This window comes from Jaculus jaculus, chromosome X (assembly GCF_020740685.1).
Source record: "Jaculus jaculus isolate mJacJac1 chromosome X, mJacJac1.mat.Y.cur, whole genome shotgun sequence".
In the NCBI taxonomy this organism is placed as follows: domain Eukaryota; kingdom Metazoa; phylum Chordata; class Mammalia; order Rodentia; family Dipodidae; genus Jaculus; species Jaculus jaculus.
Window position 1 is genome coordinate 119,695,257 of NC_059125.1, and position 13,459 is coordinate 119,708,715.

Below are 13,459 nucleotides of genomic sequence, written 5' to 3' on the forward strand. Positions count from 1 at the left end.
ACAGTTTTACTTAATTTCCCTCCCAAACCACAAACTGTCTAAATTCTCAGTCAATTCTTCCCCTATCATCATTGGCCTCAATACTACAGATTCTCACAATAACAAGATAGCTGTGACAGTAGAAACAAGGCCCATTAAACAGCAATAGGAGAGCTGCCTTCCAATGGTGGGCTAATTTTCCTTTTAGTTTTTATTGACAACCCCTAAACATACATACAATATACCATGATCACAATCCCTCCCACCATGCTTCTTTTTCCCTCCTTCTCTATCTATTCCCCTTCAACTGAATCACTTCTTTAAAACTAGTCCTTAAATGTTAATGAAAATTGAGAAAAAAAAAAAACTTGTCCTTATTCTATTTTGATGTCATCATTTTCCCCCTCCTATTATGTAGGTCACGTAGAGGTCATGAATACCACAGCCACTTCATATCTGGAACACAGTATTGCAAAACACTTAGTAGGATACTTCTAAATCAGGGTTGTTTTTTTTTTTTTTTCTGAGTAGTTCTTATACTAAAATGTCATTACATACAAAAAAGGAGTATTCAAATATTGTCAAATGCCTCTCAGGACTACAAAAAGTATAAGGCATATGCTTGTATCAAAATAGTTTAATTCTAAAACAAGCACTCAAGAAACTTAAAACTTCAAAGGTAATTGTTCTTTATTGTGATAGTCTCTGATGTATATTCTCCAAAGTCCCAACTTATATTCTAATTAATAATGCACTAAGTTAAATTAGGGCTATCTTTTACTTCAGCAGCTGTGCTTTATTGTGTTTTGTTTTGTTTTGTTTTGTTTTTCTAAGTAAGGTCTCACTCCAGCCCAGGTTGATCTGGAATTCACTATGTAATCTTGGGGTGGCCTAGAGCTCCTGGTGATCCTCCTACCTCTGCTTCCCTAGTGCAGGGATTAAAGGCATGCACCATCACTGCCCAGTCAAAATGGGACCTGAGGGTTTTTATGTGTTTTTTTGTTTTTTGGGCTTTTTTTTTTTTTTTTTTTTTCCAGGTAGGTTTCCATCTCTAGCCCAGGCTGAGCTAGAATTCACTATGTAGTCACAGGACGGCCTTGAACTCACAGTGATCCAACTACCTCTGCCTCTCCAGTGCTAGGATTAAAGGTGAGTGCCACCAAGCCTGGCTCCTACCTCTGGCCCCTATATGCTGAGATTAGAGGTATGTGCCACCATACTTACCCTTGATTACTTTTTGAATAAAGGCATAGTATTCTTGCCCAAGAAAGCCTACCATGTGTCTTATTTAGGCTCAAAATCTGCATGCTTCTAAACTCTTGATCTGCTTTAGTTTATCTCTCCAAAGCATTCCAAAGAGCAAAAAAAGAAAAGATTAGCCTGGACCAGAGTGAGACCCTACCTCAAAAAAAAAAAAAGAAAAGAAAAGAAAAGATTAGCAGAAGCAGGTGCTGAATCATTTTAGAATCCACAAAGGGATCCTCTTATTCTCCTCATCTCCAAGACTACAGGGAGACCCCTTCTCTTCACAGAATAGCATTAGTGCCTAGCAAAGAATGAATCTTGACTAGCTGATCATCCCAGACAAACAGACCAATCAGCAAAGCTATGCCACAAAGACAATGGAGGCCTTTACATTAAAGTCATTCATACAACCCAGAGATTTGTTCCTAAGCACAGCATCGCTTCCAGTAGTGAACATTTGCTATAGGCTAAGCAGTTAGCCAACCCATACAAAATAGTAAAAGAAAAGGCCTCATGCGGCTCATAGCCTAGCAAAAATGATTAAGAAATAAATAATTCTGCATATAAAGAGCTATTCACGCTTGACCTTGAGGGGGAAATTGGTGTTCACAAGAAGGAAAAGTGAAAATTGCAAGCAAGAATAGTCTTCTACTTATAAAGAACTGTTAGAACAAAGGCTCATAGCAAAGTCTGTTTCAACCTTTAGGAAATAGCTAGTCATCTGTTGTGACTAGAACAGATTTAAGTAAAAATGAAGGCTGGAAAAAATAGCATTGTGTTGTGAGGAGCTTCTTCTGATACTTGTAGAAATTACAGCTGTTTTAGAAAGTAACAGCATCAATAACAGTAAACTGAAAGACAAATGATAAGAGGTACAAGGTTTTTTGATAGCTACTGTAATGATTTAATGAAAATAATATAAAATATGCTTTGAGTATATATTAACATCCATAAGAAATTCAAATAGCCATTGTCTATACAATAAACAATATTCAAAGGCCCATGGCAACTTAATGCCCACCTACCTTTCCAAAGTCATTCTAATGTTCCCTTGTCGCTCGTGTTATAAGACTAGTCCTACAATCAGTTATGTATAGCCATACCACCAAATCTTTACTTTCAGTTTGTTACTCCTGTATAGAACTCATAGTATTCCTTCAAGAACTGGGTTAAAAAAGGACCACATTGGGCTGGAGGGATGGCTTAGTGGTTAAGGCATTTGCCTGCAAAGCCAAAGGACCCAGGTTTGATCCCCCAGGACCCATGTTAGCCAGATGCACAAGAGGGGGGCACATGTCTGGAGTTCGTTTGCTGGAGACCCTGGTGCACCCATTCATTCTCTCTCTCTCTCTCTCTCTCTCTCTCTCTCTCATCCCCTCCCTCACTCCCTCCCTTCCTCCCTCCCTCCTTCTTTCTCTGTCAAATAAATAAATATTTTTTTAGAAAGGGCCACATCTATAAAGTCTTCCTAGACTCCAACCCTTATAAAGCAAAATTTAATTCTGCTTTCCCCCAGGATTCCAAAGCACATCATTCATACTACTAGTTTAGTACCTATCACAGCATAACACTAGCTTCCACTTATCTACCTCCTTAGCTACAATGTCTGAGCTGAAAACAGTTATGAAGAAAGAAAACTGAAATAAAAAGTCAAATCACACATACACACACATTTTTTTTACCTGGTAAAACTTGAATTTGAACCCAAGAATATGACACAGTGTTTGTGGTTCACACATACTCATATAAGATTCTAATAAAGATATAAAGAAGTCATCATGTTCTGGCCTGCATTCAAATACTTCTAAAATTACATCCAGGACTCTATTGGGATCCAGATTAAAGCATCCTGTAAAAAATGAGATATATAGAAGTTTAAGTGATTGCACGTCATTTCTAGCAAAATCATTAACTTACAAGGATAACATATAGTAAAATAAAAATATATTTAAATAACTTATTTTTAAATTTTGCCATACCCCTTCAATGATAAATCATTTCAGCAACATTAAAACTGCTCTAAACATTTTATAGATGAGAATGTAACTTGCCAAGAATCACATAATAGCTAATAAAAAGGCTGGGGGTTGAAGTGAAGAATCTATAACAATAATTGAGTAACTTTTTTTCTTTATTCCCCAGTCTCATCATTTCTTGGTTATTCAGGCTAAACAAAGAAAACATTACTAATTCTGAGTAAAATATAAAAATCAAATATTGGCTTCCAGTTAAGTTGGCAGCATAGGAACCACACCAAAGCAGCCTAGGGGAGAAAAAGCCAAAACAAAAACAAAAAAAAAGCAAAATATACTCTTCTACTAAAAATTGAGGTGTATAAGAAATTACCAATGGTAGCAGAGAAGTAGGAGAGATTCAGAGCATCTAGAGCCCACATAGGCAGGCAGAAGCGGCACAAGCAGTGGCAGCACCAGGTCCCCATGGCCACAGCCACCAGGCTCAGCGGGAGCTGCAGGAAAAGCCAGGTGAGGGGATTTTCCACTCACACCGGAGTTCCTCACAAACTCAAGAAATGTGAAAGGGGGACAGCAGCAATGGAAGGAGGGAGCAGCTCGTGAAGTAGGGGATTATGTGGTCCAGCAGGAGAACTAGAGCCACCATCAGAAGCCTCCCACCCCACCGCCAGCACAAGCACCAGCAAACACCAGAGACCTGGGGAAGGGAGCTCACAGCACCCAGCACCAGCGACCAGAGCAGCAATACAGCGAACCAGCCAGCCTACCTGATCCCAGGATCCAAGTGGAAGCACAGCATAACTTAGACCAAAATCATCCCAAAAGGTATCTGAGATTACACCAGGTCAGTACCCGCCAAATATCCCTGGTATATAGGCTTGAATTGGAAGTGCTAATTGCACCTTCCATATCAGGATAAATTATATGTTAAATCTGTTGGATGGTCGGATTTGCCATTCTTTTTTTTTTTTTTCCAGTCAGGTGTGGTGACACACGACTTTTTTTTTTTAATTTTTTTATTTATTTATTTGAGAGCGACAGACACAGAGAGAAAGACAGATAGAGGGAGAGAGAGGGAATGGGCGCGCCAGGGCTTCCAGCCTCTGCAAACGAACTCCAGATGCGTGCGCCCCCTTGTGCACCTGGCTAACATGGGACCTGGGGAACCGAGCCTCGAACCGGGGTCCTTAGGCTTCACAGGCAAGCACTTAACCGCTAAGCCATCTCTCCAGCCCCAGATTTGCCATTCTTAAATATGCTATATTTGGGGCTTGTCATTTGTTGCTTCCTGATTTATAGTGCCTTTGTTTCCTCTTCTGTTGTTCATTAGGGAAGGGTCTCACTTGGTCACAAGCTGACCTGGATCCCACAACAGACCAGAAATCTTACCCTCCTAATTGACAGAATTAAGGGTGTGGGGCAACAAACATCCTAAGGGACTGTGACTTTGTTAGAGGATCTGGTTGTTATAATACCTACTCTTGCATAAATACTTTGTGCTGTTTTTCATTGAATGTATACATTGTTTAGTTAAATTTTAGAATGTGCCTGTACTTTGTACCACTCAGCCTACTTGAATATTCTCATAGCAGGCAAACCCAACATCTAGGGTCACTTTTGTAGATACTCAGAGCTTTGAGAACCACACCTAGCAAATTAAGCTCTTACCCTGAAGATATATAATGTCAGATTGATTGATACATCTAAAATACTACAGATAATTAGAAAATCTAAGCATTAAATTGATCGAAGATGCAAAAATATGTACATAATAACACAAGAAACACCAAAAATCAAAACAATATAAATCCACCAAAAAGTATTAATGCATCAGAAATGACCTCCAGTAAGAATGAGGTAGAGGAAATGCCTGAGAAAGATTTCAAAAGAATGATTACAAATATGCTCAAAGAAGTCAAAGAGGAAATCAAAGGAATGAAAGAGGAAATCAAAGGAATGAAAGACACAGGAAACCAATTTAATGAAGAGATCAATATACAAGACATAAATAAGGAAATAGAAATAATAAAGAAAAACCAGTCAGAATGACTAGCAATGAAGAACACATAGTCAATGAAAGAAAAAAAATGCAGAAAATCTTACCAGTCGAATGGATGAAGGAAAGGACAGAATATCTAAACTAGAAGACCATGTGGCAGATCTAATATAGTCCAACAAAGAGAAAGACAAACTAATAGGAAAGTATGAATGGGAATTTCAAGATATTCGGGACACTATGAAAAGATCAAACATAAGAATTCAGAGTATAGTAGAAGGAGAAGAATTTCACTACAAAGTCATAGTAGGCATTTTCAACAAATCATAGAAGAAAACTTCCCCCAAATTGGGAAAGAGGTACCAATGCAGATACAGGAAATCCTTTAGGACAATAGACAGACAAAACCTGGAAAGAACCTCTCCTCACCATATTATAATCAAACTACCAAACACACAAACCAAAGAAAAAATATCAAAAGCACTTAGAGAGAAAAATCAAGTCACATATGAAGGCAAGCCCATCAAGATTATAGCAGATTTCCCGGGCGTGGTGGCGCACGCCTTTAATCCCAGCACTTGGGAGGCAGAGGTAGGAGGATCACCATGAGTTCAAGGCCACCCTGAGACTACAGAGTTAATTCCAGGTCAGCCTGGACCAGAGTGAGACCCTACCTCAAAAAAAAAAAAAAAAAAAAAAAAAAGATTATAGCAGATTACTCAACACAAACTTTAAAAGCCAGAAGGGCTTGGAGTGATGTATTACAAGTTCTGAAAGATAACAACTGTAAACCAAGACTAATTTATCCAGCAATGCTATCCATTTAAAAGACAGAGAAGGTCATTCGACAATGAAAGCAGGCTAAACGAATACTTGAAGACAAAACCAGCTCTTCAGAAAATACTTGAAAGAATCCTCCATGCTGAAGAGAAAGAAAACCACACATGTAAGTAACCAGGAAAAAACAAACAATACTCAAATGCTAGTTAATACAAGAGAGCAAAGGTAAAACTGGAAGAACTACAAAAAATGGCAAAAATAAATACACACCTTTCAATAATATTTCTCAGTATCAATGGTCTCAATACCCCAACCAAAAGACATGGGTTTGCAGACTGGATTAAAAAGCAGGATCCTTGAGTCGGGCATGGTGGCACATACCTTTAATCTCAGCACTCAGGAGACAGAGGTAGGAGGATCACCATAAATTCGAGGCCACCCTGAGAATACAGAGTGAATTCCAGGTGAGCCTGGGCTAGAGTGAAACCCTACCTTGGGGGAGGGGAAAGGGAAAAAAAAGCATCCTTCAATTTGTTGACTCCAAAAACCTCACTATTCTACAAAGGATGGACACTATCTTCAAGTGAAAGGTTGGAAAATGTGTTTCAAACAATTGGGCCTAGAAAATAAGCAGGGGTTGCTATCCATATTAGGTAGACAAGGTAGACTTCATTCCAACATTAGTTAGGAAAGATAAGGAAGGTCACTTTATATTGATTAAAGGCACACTCCAACAGGAGGACATTACAATCCTAAACATATGGGAGCTCCCAACTTCATCAAACAAATGCTATTAGAAGTAAGATCACAGATAACACCAAACACATTTGTACTGGGTGATTTCAATACCCCATTCACATCAATTGACAGGTCATCCCGAAAAAAATAAACAGAGAAGCATCTGGATTAAATGAAGTCATAGAACAAATGGACCTAACAAATATACACAGGACATTTCATCCAACTGCTGCAGAATACACATTCTTTTCAGCAGCACATGGAACATTCTCTAAAACAGACCATATATTAGGACACAAAGCAAATCTTAACAAATACAGGAAAATTAAAATAATTCCTTGCATTGTACCTGACCACAATGGAATCAAACTACAAATCAATAGTAAGAAAAGCTATAGAGCATACACAAAATCATGCAAATGAACAATACACTGCTAAATGATGAATGGGTCAATGAAGAAATCAAGAAGGAAATCAAAAAATTCAAAGAGTCGAATGATAATGAGAACACAACATACCAAAACCTTTGAGACACAATGAAGGCAGTCCTAGGAGGTAAATTTATAGCGTTAAGTGCCTATATTAAGAAATTAGAAACATCTCAAGTAAACGACCTAATGCTTCACCTTAAAGCCTTAGAAAAAGAACAAGGCAAACTGAAAATCAGTAGACAGGAAGAAATAATAAAGATTAGGGCACAAAGTAATGAAATAGAAACCAAAAAACAATCCAAAGAATCAATGAAATGAAGAGTTGGTTCTTTGAAAGGATAAAAAAGATTGATAAACCCTTAGCAAATCTGACCAAAAGAAAGAGAGATGAGGCACAAGTTATTAAAATTAGAGATGAAAAAGGCAGCATCACAACAGGTACCACAGAAATTTAAAAAAAATCATAGGGACATACTATAAGAACATATACTCGATGGTTGTGGTGGCGCATGCTGGTAGGATATTGCTGAAGAGGCAGAGGCAGGAGGATCAGAACATATACTCCACTAAGTATGAAAATCTGAAAGAAATGGATGATTCCTTGATTTATATGCCCGACTAAGTAAAGATGAGATTCATCACTTAAATACACCTATAAGAAGTATGGAGATCCAAGCAGTTATCAAAATCTCCCAGCTAAATAAAAGGTCCAGGCCAAGATGGATTCACTAGCATGAACTAAGTAAACATTCTTACAGCTACTCCATACCGAACCTAGTTGAAGTTTGTGCTTTTTCTGTGGGGAATAAGGGACTAGTGACTAAAATCCTAGGGACTCACACATGCAAGTGCTGTAATACTAAACTATACCCTCAAGCCCTTTCTGAGACAAGGTTTCAATAACTTGCCCAGGTTGATCTTAATCTGGCAATCCTCCTGCCTTGGCCTCATAAAATAACTCTGTGCATTCAGGTGATAACCATAACCATGTTACAGTGAATTTAGTTCATATGTACACTTATACATCAAGCATGTGATATTGATATACACACACACACACACACACACACACACACACACACACACATGGTAGAGGCAATCCCATATGCTATTCATCTCAATAAATCATGATGCCTTGTACAAACTAAACAGAACTGGGGTTTTTTGTTTGTTTGTTTGTTTTTCAAGGTAGGGTCTCACTATAGTCCAGGCTGACCTGAAATTCACTATGTAGTCTCAGGATGGCCTTGACCTCATGGTCAAGCCTAAATGCAAGCTAACCCCTTCATTGGGCCAGGAAAGAAAACACTGATTTCTAATGCTGGAACAAAAAAAAAAAAAAAAAAAAAAAGAATACCTACATTGAATTTAGAAAGGTTTGTGAGGTCTAAACACCTGAATATTTTATACATATTTTAACTTAAATTAGTCTTGTATCCACCTCGCCCTTAGTCCCCCCCACACACCTTTTTTGTTTTTTTGGTTTTTCAAGGTAGACTCTCACTCTAGCCCAGGCTGACCTAGACTTCACTAGGTAGTCTCAGGATGGCCTCAAACTCACAGTGATCCTCTTACCTCTGCCTCCCAAGTGCTGGGATTAAAGACATGGTACCACCATGCCCGGCAACACTTGAATTTTATGTATAACTTAGGGATTTTTATTCCCACGAAATTTATGTTCTTTGAGACAGGGTCTCACTCTATAGCCCAGGCAGGCCTGAATCCCACTATGTAACTAAGGATGACTTCAAACTCATACCAATCCTTCTATTGCAGCCATTGGAGTGCTAGGATTATAGGCATGAGCCACCATGCCCAGCTTTAAACAAAATTTCTTAGACTGGATAGAAGACTCAGTGGTTAAAGTGCTTTCCTGAAAAATCTAAAGAACTGGGTTCAATTCCCTAGTATCCATGTGAAGCAAGAACCACAAAGTGGCACATGTGTCTGGAGTTAAGTCTACAATGGCTTAGAGGCCCTGGTGTACCCAATCTTTCACTTACTGTCAAGGTCCCTGTCTCTCTATCCTTTCAAATAAAATCAATAAAGTATGTTTAAAAAAAATACATACTTAGCTGGGCATGGTGGCACATGTCTTTAATCCCAGCACTCAGGAGGTGGATCACAGTGAATTCAAGGCCACCCTGAGACTACATAGTTAATTCCAGAGTGAGAACCTACCTCGGAAAACCAAAAAAAAAAAAAAAAAAAAAAAAAATTCTTAAACCTATCCAGGCCTGGAGGTGCTTGCTTTGAATCCCAGCACTTAGGAAGCAGAGATAGGAATTTGAGGACACCCTGAGATTATATAGTGAACTGCAGGTAAGCCTGGGCTACAGGGATAAATTATCTCAAAAAAAATCTCAAACCTAATAACTTATTCCTACCTGACTCTTCATGAAAGATCTCATGAGTTACTTCTACTATCTACTTAAATTTATGTTTATGTTACACCTCTGAGTCTCTCTATCCCTCCCCCCCTTTCTCAAACTCTTTCTCTTGCAACCTTATTTTTGTACCCTTTTTGATCACCCAAATTTAATAGGATATTTTCCTTCATTTTTCATACCAAGAGGGGGAAAAGGACAAAAGCCATGATTTTGCCTTACAAAACTAAAGAAAAGCTGGGCATAGTAGCACATGACTTTAATCCCAGTATTTCAGAGGCAGAAGGAGGATCATCATGAGTTCAAGGCCAGCTAGAAGCTAGAGTGAGTTTTAGGTCAGCTTGAGCTACAGTGAGACTCTATCTCTGAATAAACAAACAAAAAATTACATTAATCACTTAAATAGATCGATAATAAGTATGGAGAGCCAAGCAGTTATCAAAAATCTACCAACTACAAAAAAGTCCAGGCCCAGATGGATTCACTGGTGAATTTTACCAGACCTTCATGGAAGCACTAACACAAATGCTTCTTAAACTTTTCCATAACACAGAAAAAGAAGGAATCCTACCAAACTCCTTCTACAAAGCCAGCATCACCCTGATACCAAAACCAAGCAAAGATAAAACAAAAAAAGAAAATTACAGACCATTCTCCCTCATGAACATAGATACAAAATTCTCAACAAAATATTGGCAAACAGAATACAAGAATATATCAGAAAGATTATTTATCCCAACCAAGTAGGTTTCATCCCAGAGATGCAGGGATGGTTCAACATACGCAAATCAATAAATGTAATAAATTATATAAATGTACTGAAGGACAAAAATGGCATGATCATCTTATTAGGTGCAAAAAAAGAAGCATTTGACAAAATCCAACATCCCTTCATGATAAAAGACCTACAGAGACTGGGAACAGAAGGAACATATCTCAACATAATAAAGGCTATTTATAACAAGGCTACAGCCAACATAATACTAAATGAAGAAAAACTTGAAGCTTTTCCACTAAAATCAGGAATAAGACAAGGGTGTCCACTGCCCCCACTTTTATTTAATATTGTACTAAAAGTCTTAGCCATAGCAATAAGACAAGAGATAAAAGGGATACAAAGTATAAAGGAAGACATTAAGTTATCATTATTTGCAGATGGCATGATTCTATACATAAAGGACCCTAAAGACTCTACCAGCAAATTGTTAGAGCTTGATAAACATTTATAGGCTTGTAGCCAGATACAAAATAAACACAGAAATCAGTAACCTTCCTATATGCTAACAACAAGCACACAAAGGATGAAATCAGGGAACCACTCATATTCATAAGAGCATCAAAAAAAAAATGAATAAAGTACCTTGGAATGAATGTAACTAAGGAAGTAAAAGGTCTCTACAATGAAAACTTTGAAACACTCAGGACAGAAAATGCAGAAGACATTAGGAAATGGAAAAAAACATCCCTTGTTATTGGATTAGAAGAATCAATATTGTGAAAATGGCAATCTTTCCAAAAGCAATCTACACATTTAACGCAATCCCCATCAAAATTCCAATGGCATTATTCACAGAAATATAAAAAACAATCTAAAAATTCAACTGGAAGCATAAAAAACCTCAGTTATCTAAAACAAATTTGAACAACAAAAATAAGGCTGGTGGTATCACCACGCCTGATTTTAACCTATACTACACAGCCATACTACAAAAACAGCATGGTATTGGCACAAAAGCAGATATGTAGATCAATGGAACAGAATAGAGGACCCAGATGTAAGTTCGGGTAGCTAGCTATAGCCACCTGATCTTCGACAAAAATGGCAAAAGATACTCACTGGAGAAAAGACAGCCTCTTAAGCAAATGGTGCTGGGGAAACTGGATATGTATCTGGACAAGGATGAAAATAGATCCTTCTCTCTCTCCATGCACAAGAATTAAGTTCAAATGGATCAAAGACCTTAATATCAGACCTGAAACTGAAAGTGCTAGAGTAAAAAGTAGGGGAAACCCTTCAATATATTGGTCTTGGCAAAGACTTTCTGAATATAACCCCAATTGCTCAGGCAATAAAACCACATATTAATCACTAGGACCTAATGAAATTACAAGCCTTTTGTATGGGAAAAACACTGTGAATAGAGCAAAGAGGCAACCTACAAAATAGGAGAAAATCTTTGCCAGATATATATCTGATAGAGGATTAATATCTGGGATATACAAAGAACACAGAAATATTAAATAATAAGAAATCAAACCACCCAATTAAAAATGGGCTATGGAACTAAATACAGAGTTCTCAAAATAAGAAACAAAAATGGCATATAAACATTTAAAAAATGTTCAACATCCCTAGTCATCAGAGAAATGCAGATTAAAACTATGTTGAGATTCCATTTCACTCCTGTCAGATTGGCTACCATCATGAAAACAAAAACCATAAATGCTGGCAAGGATGCGGAAAAAAGGAACCCTTCTACACTGTTAGTGGGAATGCAATCTGGTCCAGGCATTATGGAAATCAGTGTGAAGGTTCTTGAGACAGCTAAAAAAAAGAAGAAAAAAAAGAAAAAGAAAAGAAAAGAACTACCATATGACCCAGCTATACCACTCCTAGGCATACATCCTAAGGATTCATCTCACTACCTTAGAGATACTTGCTCAACCATGTTTATTGCTGCTCTATTCACAAAGCCTTGGAAATGGAACCAGCCTAGATGTCCCCCAAATGATGAGTGGATAATTAAAATGTGGCACATTTATACAATGGAGTTCTACCCAGCAGTAAAGAAAAATGAAGTCATGAAATTTGCAGGAAAATGGATGGATCTGGAAAGGATTGTACTAAGTGAGGTAGCCCAAGCCCAGAAAACCAAATGTCACATGTTCTTTTACATGTGGATCCTCGCTACAAATAACTGAACTGTTAAGTAGGAAGAAAACTCAATATCATAGGCTAGTAAGCCAGCAAGGAGATATAAAGGGAATAGAAAGGATGGGGTGGGGGACTAATAGGATGGTATTGTATTAATGTAAGTAGAAGAACAGATTAATGGGGGTGAAAAGGTCTAAGTGAAGCCAGGGGAAAAGATTGAGTAAGGAAAGTTGGAGGGAGAGCTAATCAAAATCTAAGAGGAAGGCTAGAAGAATGGCTTAGTGGTTAAGGTGTTTGCCTGCAAAGCCAAAGGACCCAGGTTTGATTCCCAAGGACCCATGTTACCCAGATGCACAAGGGGGCACATGCATCTGGAGTTCATTTGCAATGGCTGGAGGCCCTGGCACGCCCTTTCTCACTCTCTCCCTCTTTCTCTGTGAAATAAATAAATAAATAAATAAATAAATAAATAAATAAATAAATAAATAAAATATTTTTTAAAAAATTTAAGAGGATATAAGTCATATGGAAACCAACTTTTTTGGACAATGGAACACACATGAGGCATAGAATATCACTAGAAAATTTTCATTGTCACGGATGGGTTACCTTCCAGTGAGTTCTTGGCCAGGGAGGTCCCTGATGCCTTGCAAACATTACAGGCCATTTCTGAGGACCTTGGTTTCCTAGAAATAGATGGTAAGTTCCTAGTGCTGAAGACTTCACATACTTGGGCTGCAAGGTCACTGAGAAACCCTGTAAGAACTGAGCTAATAATCTCCTCCATGTAGACCAGCTGACAGAAATTTGGAAAAAGCCATGCTGCATGCAGTTCAATGGGAGAGAAAGAAATCACCAGTGAATATAGCCAACAGTGGACACTGCAAGCCTTATAACTGGCCAACCAGGTCAAATGAGCCAAGAGGTGCAATAGTGGCACATATGTTATGGAAGAAACTACCCTCTAATTTGACTAGCGACCTTCTCCATGGGAAGGAATACATCCCTGATACTGAAACCTATATAACAGGGGTAGTCATGAGCCCTACGAGTCT

At 38.1% G+C, this 13,459-nt stretch overlaps 1 protein-coding gene across 7 annotated transcripts in view; it reads right to left on the reverse strand.

The window, feature by feature from the left end:
• The window catches only part of Thoc2 (THO complex 2), a 149,242-nt gene that overhangs the window by 74,507 nt on the left and 61,276 nt on the right, over positions 1-13,459 (reverse strand). For all 7 annotated transcript variants that reach the window (XM_045140072.1, XM_045140071.1, XM_045140069.1 and 4 more), the window contains one exon: positions 2,907-3,073. In XM_045140072.1, the coding sequence (XP_044996007.1) occupies positions 2,907-3,073 (167 nt within the window). The remainder of the gene's footprint in view (positions 1-2,906; positions 3,074-13,459) is intronic.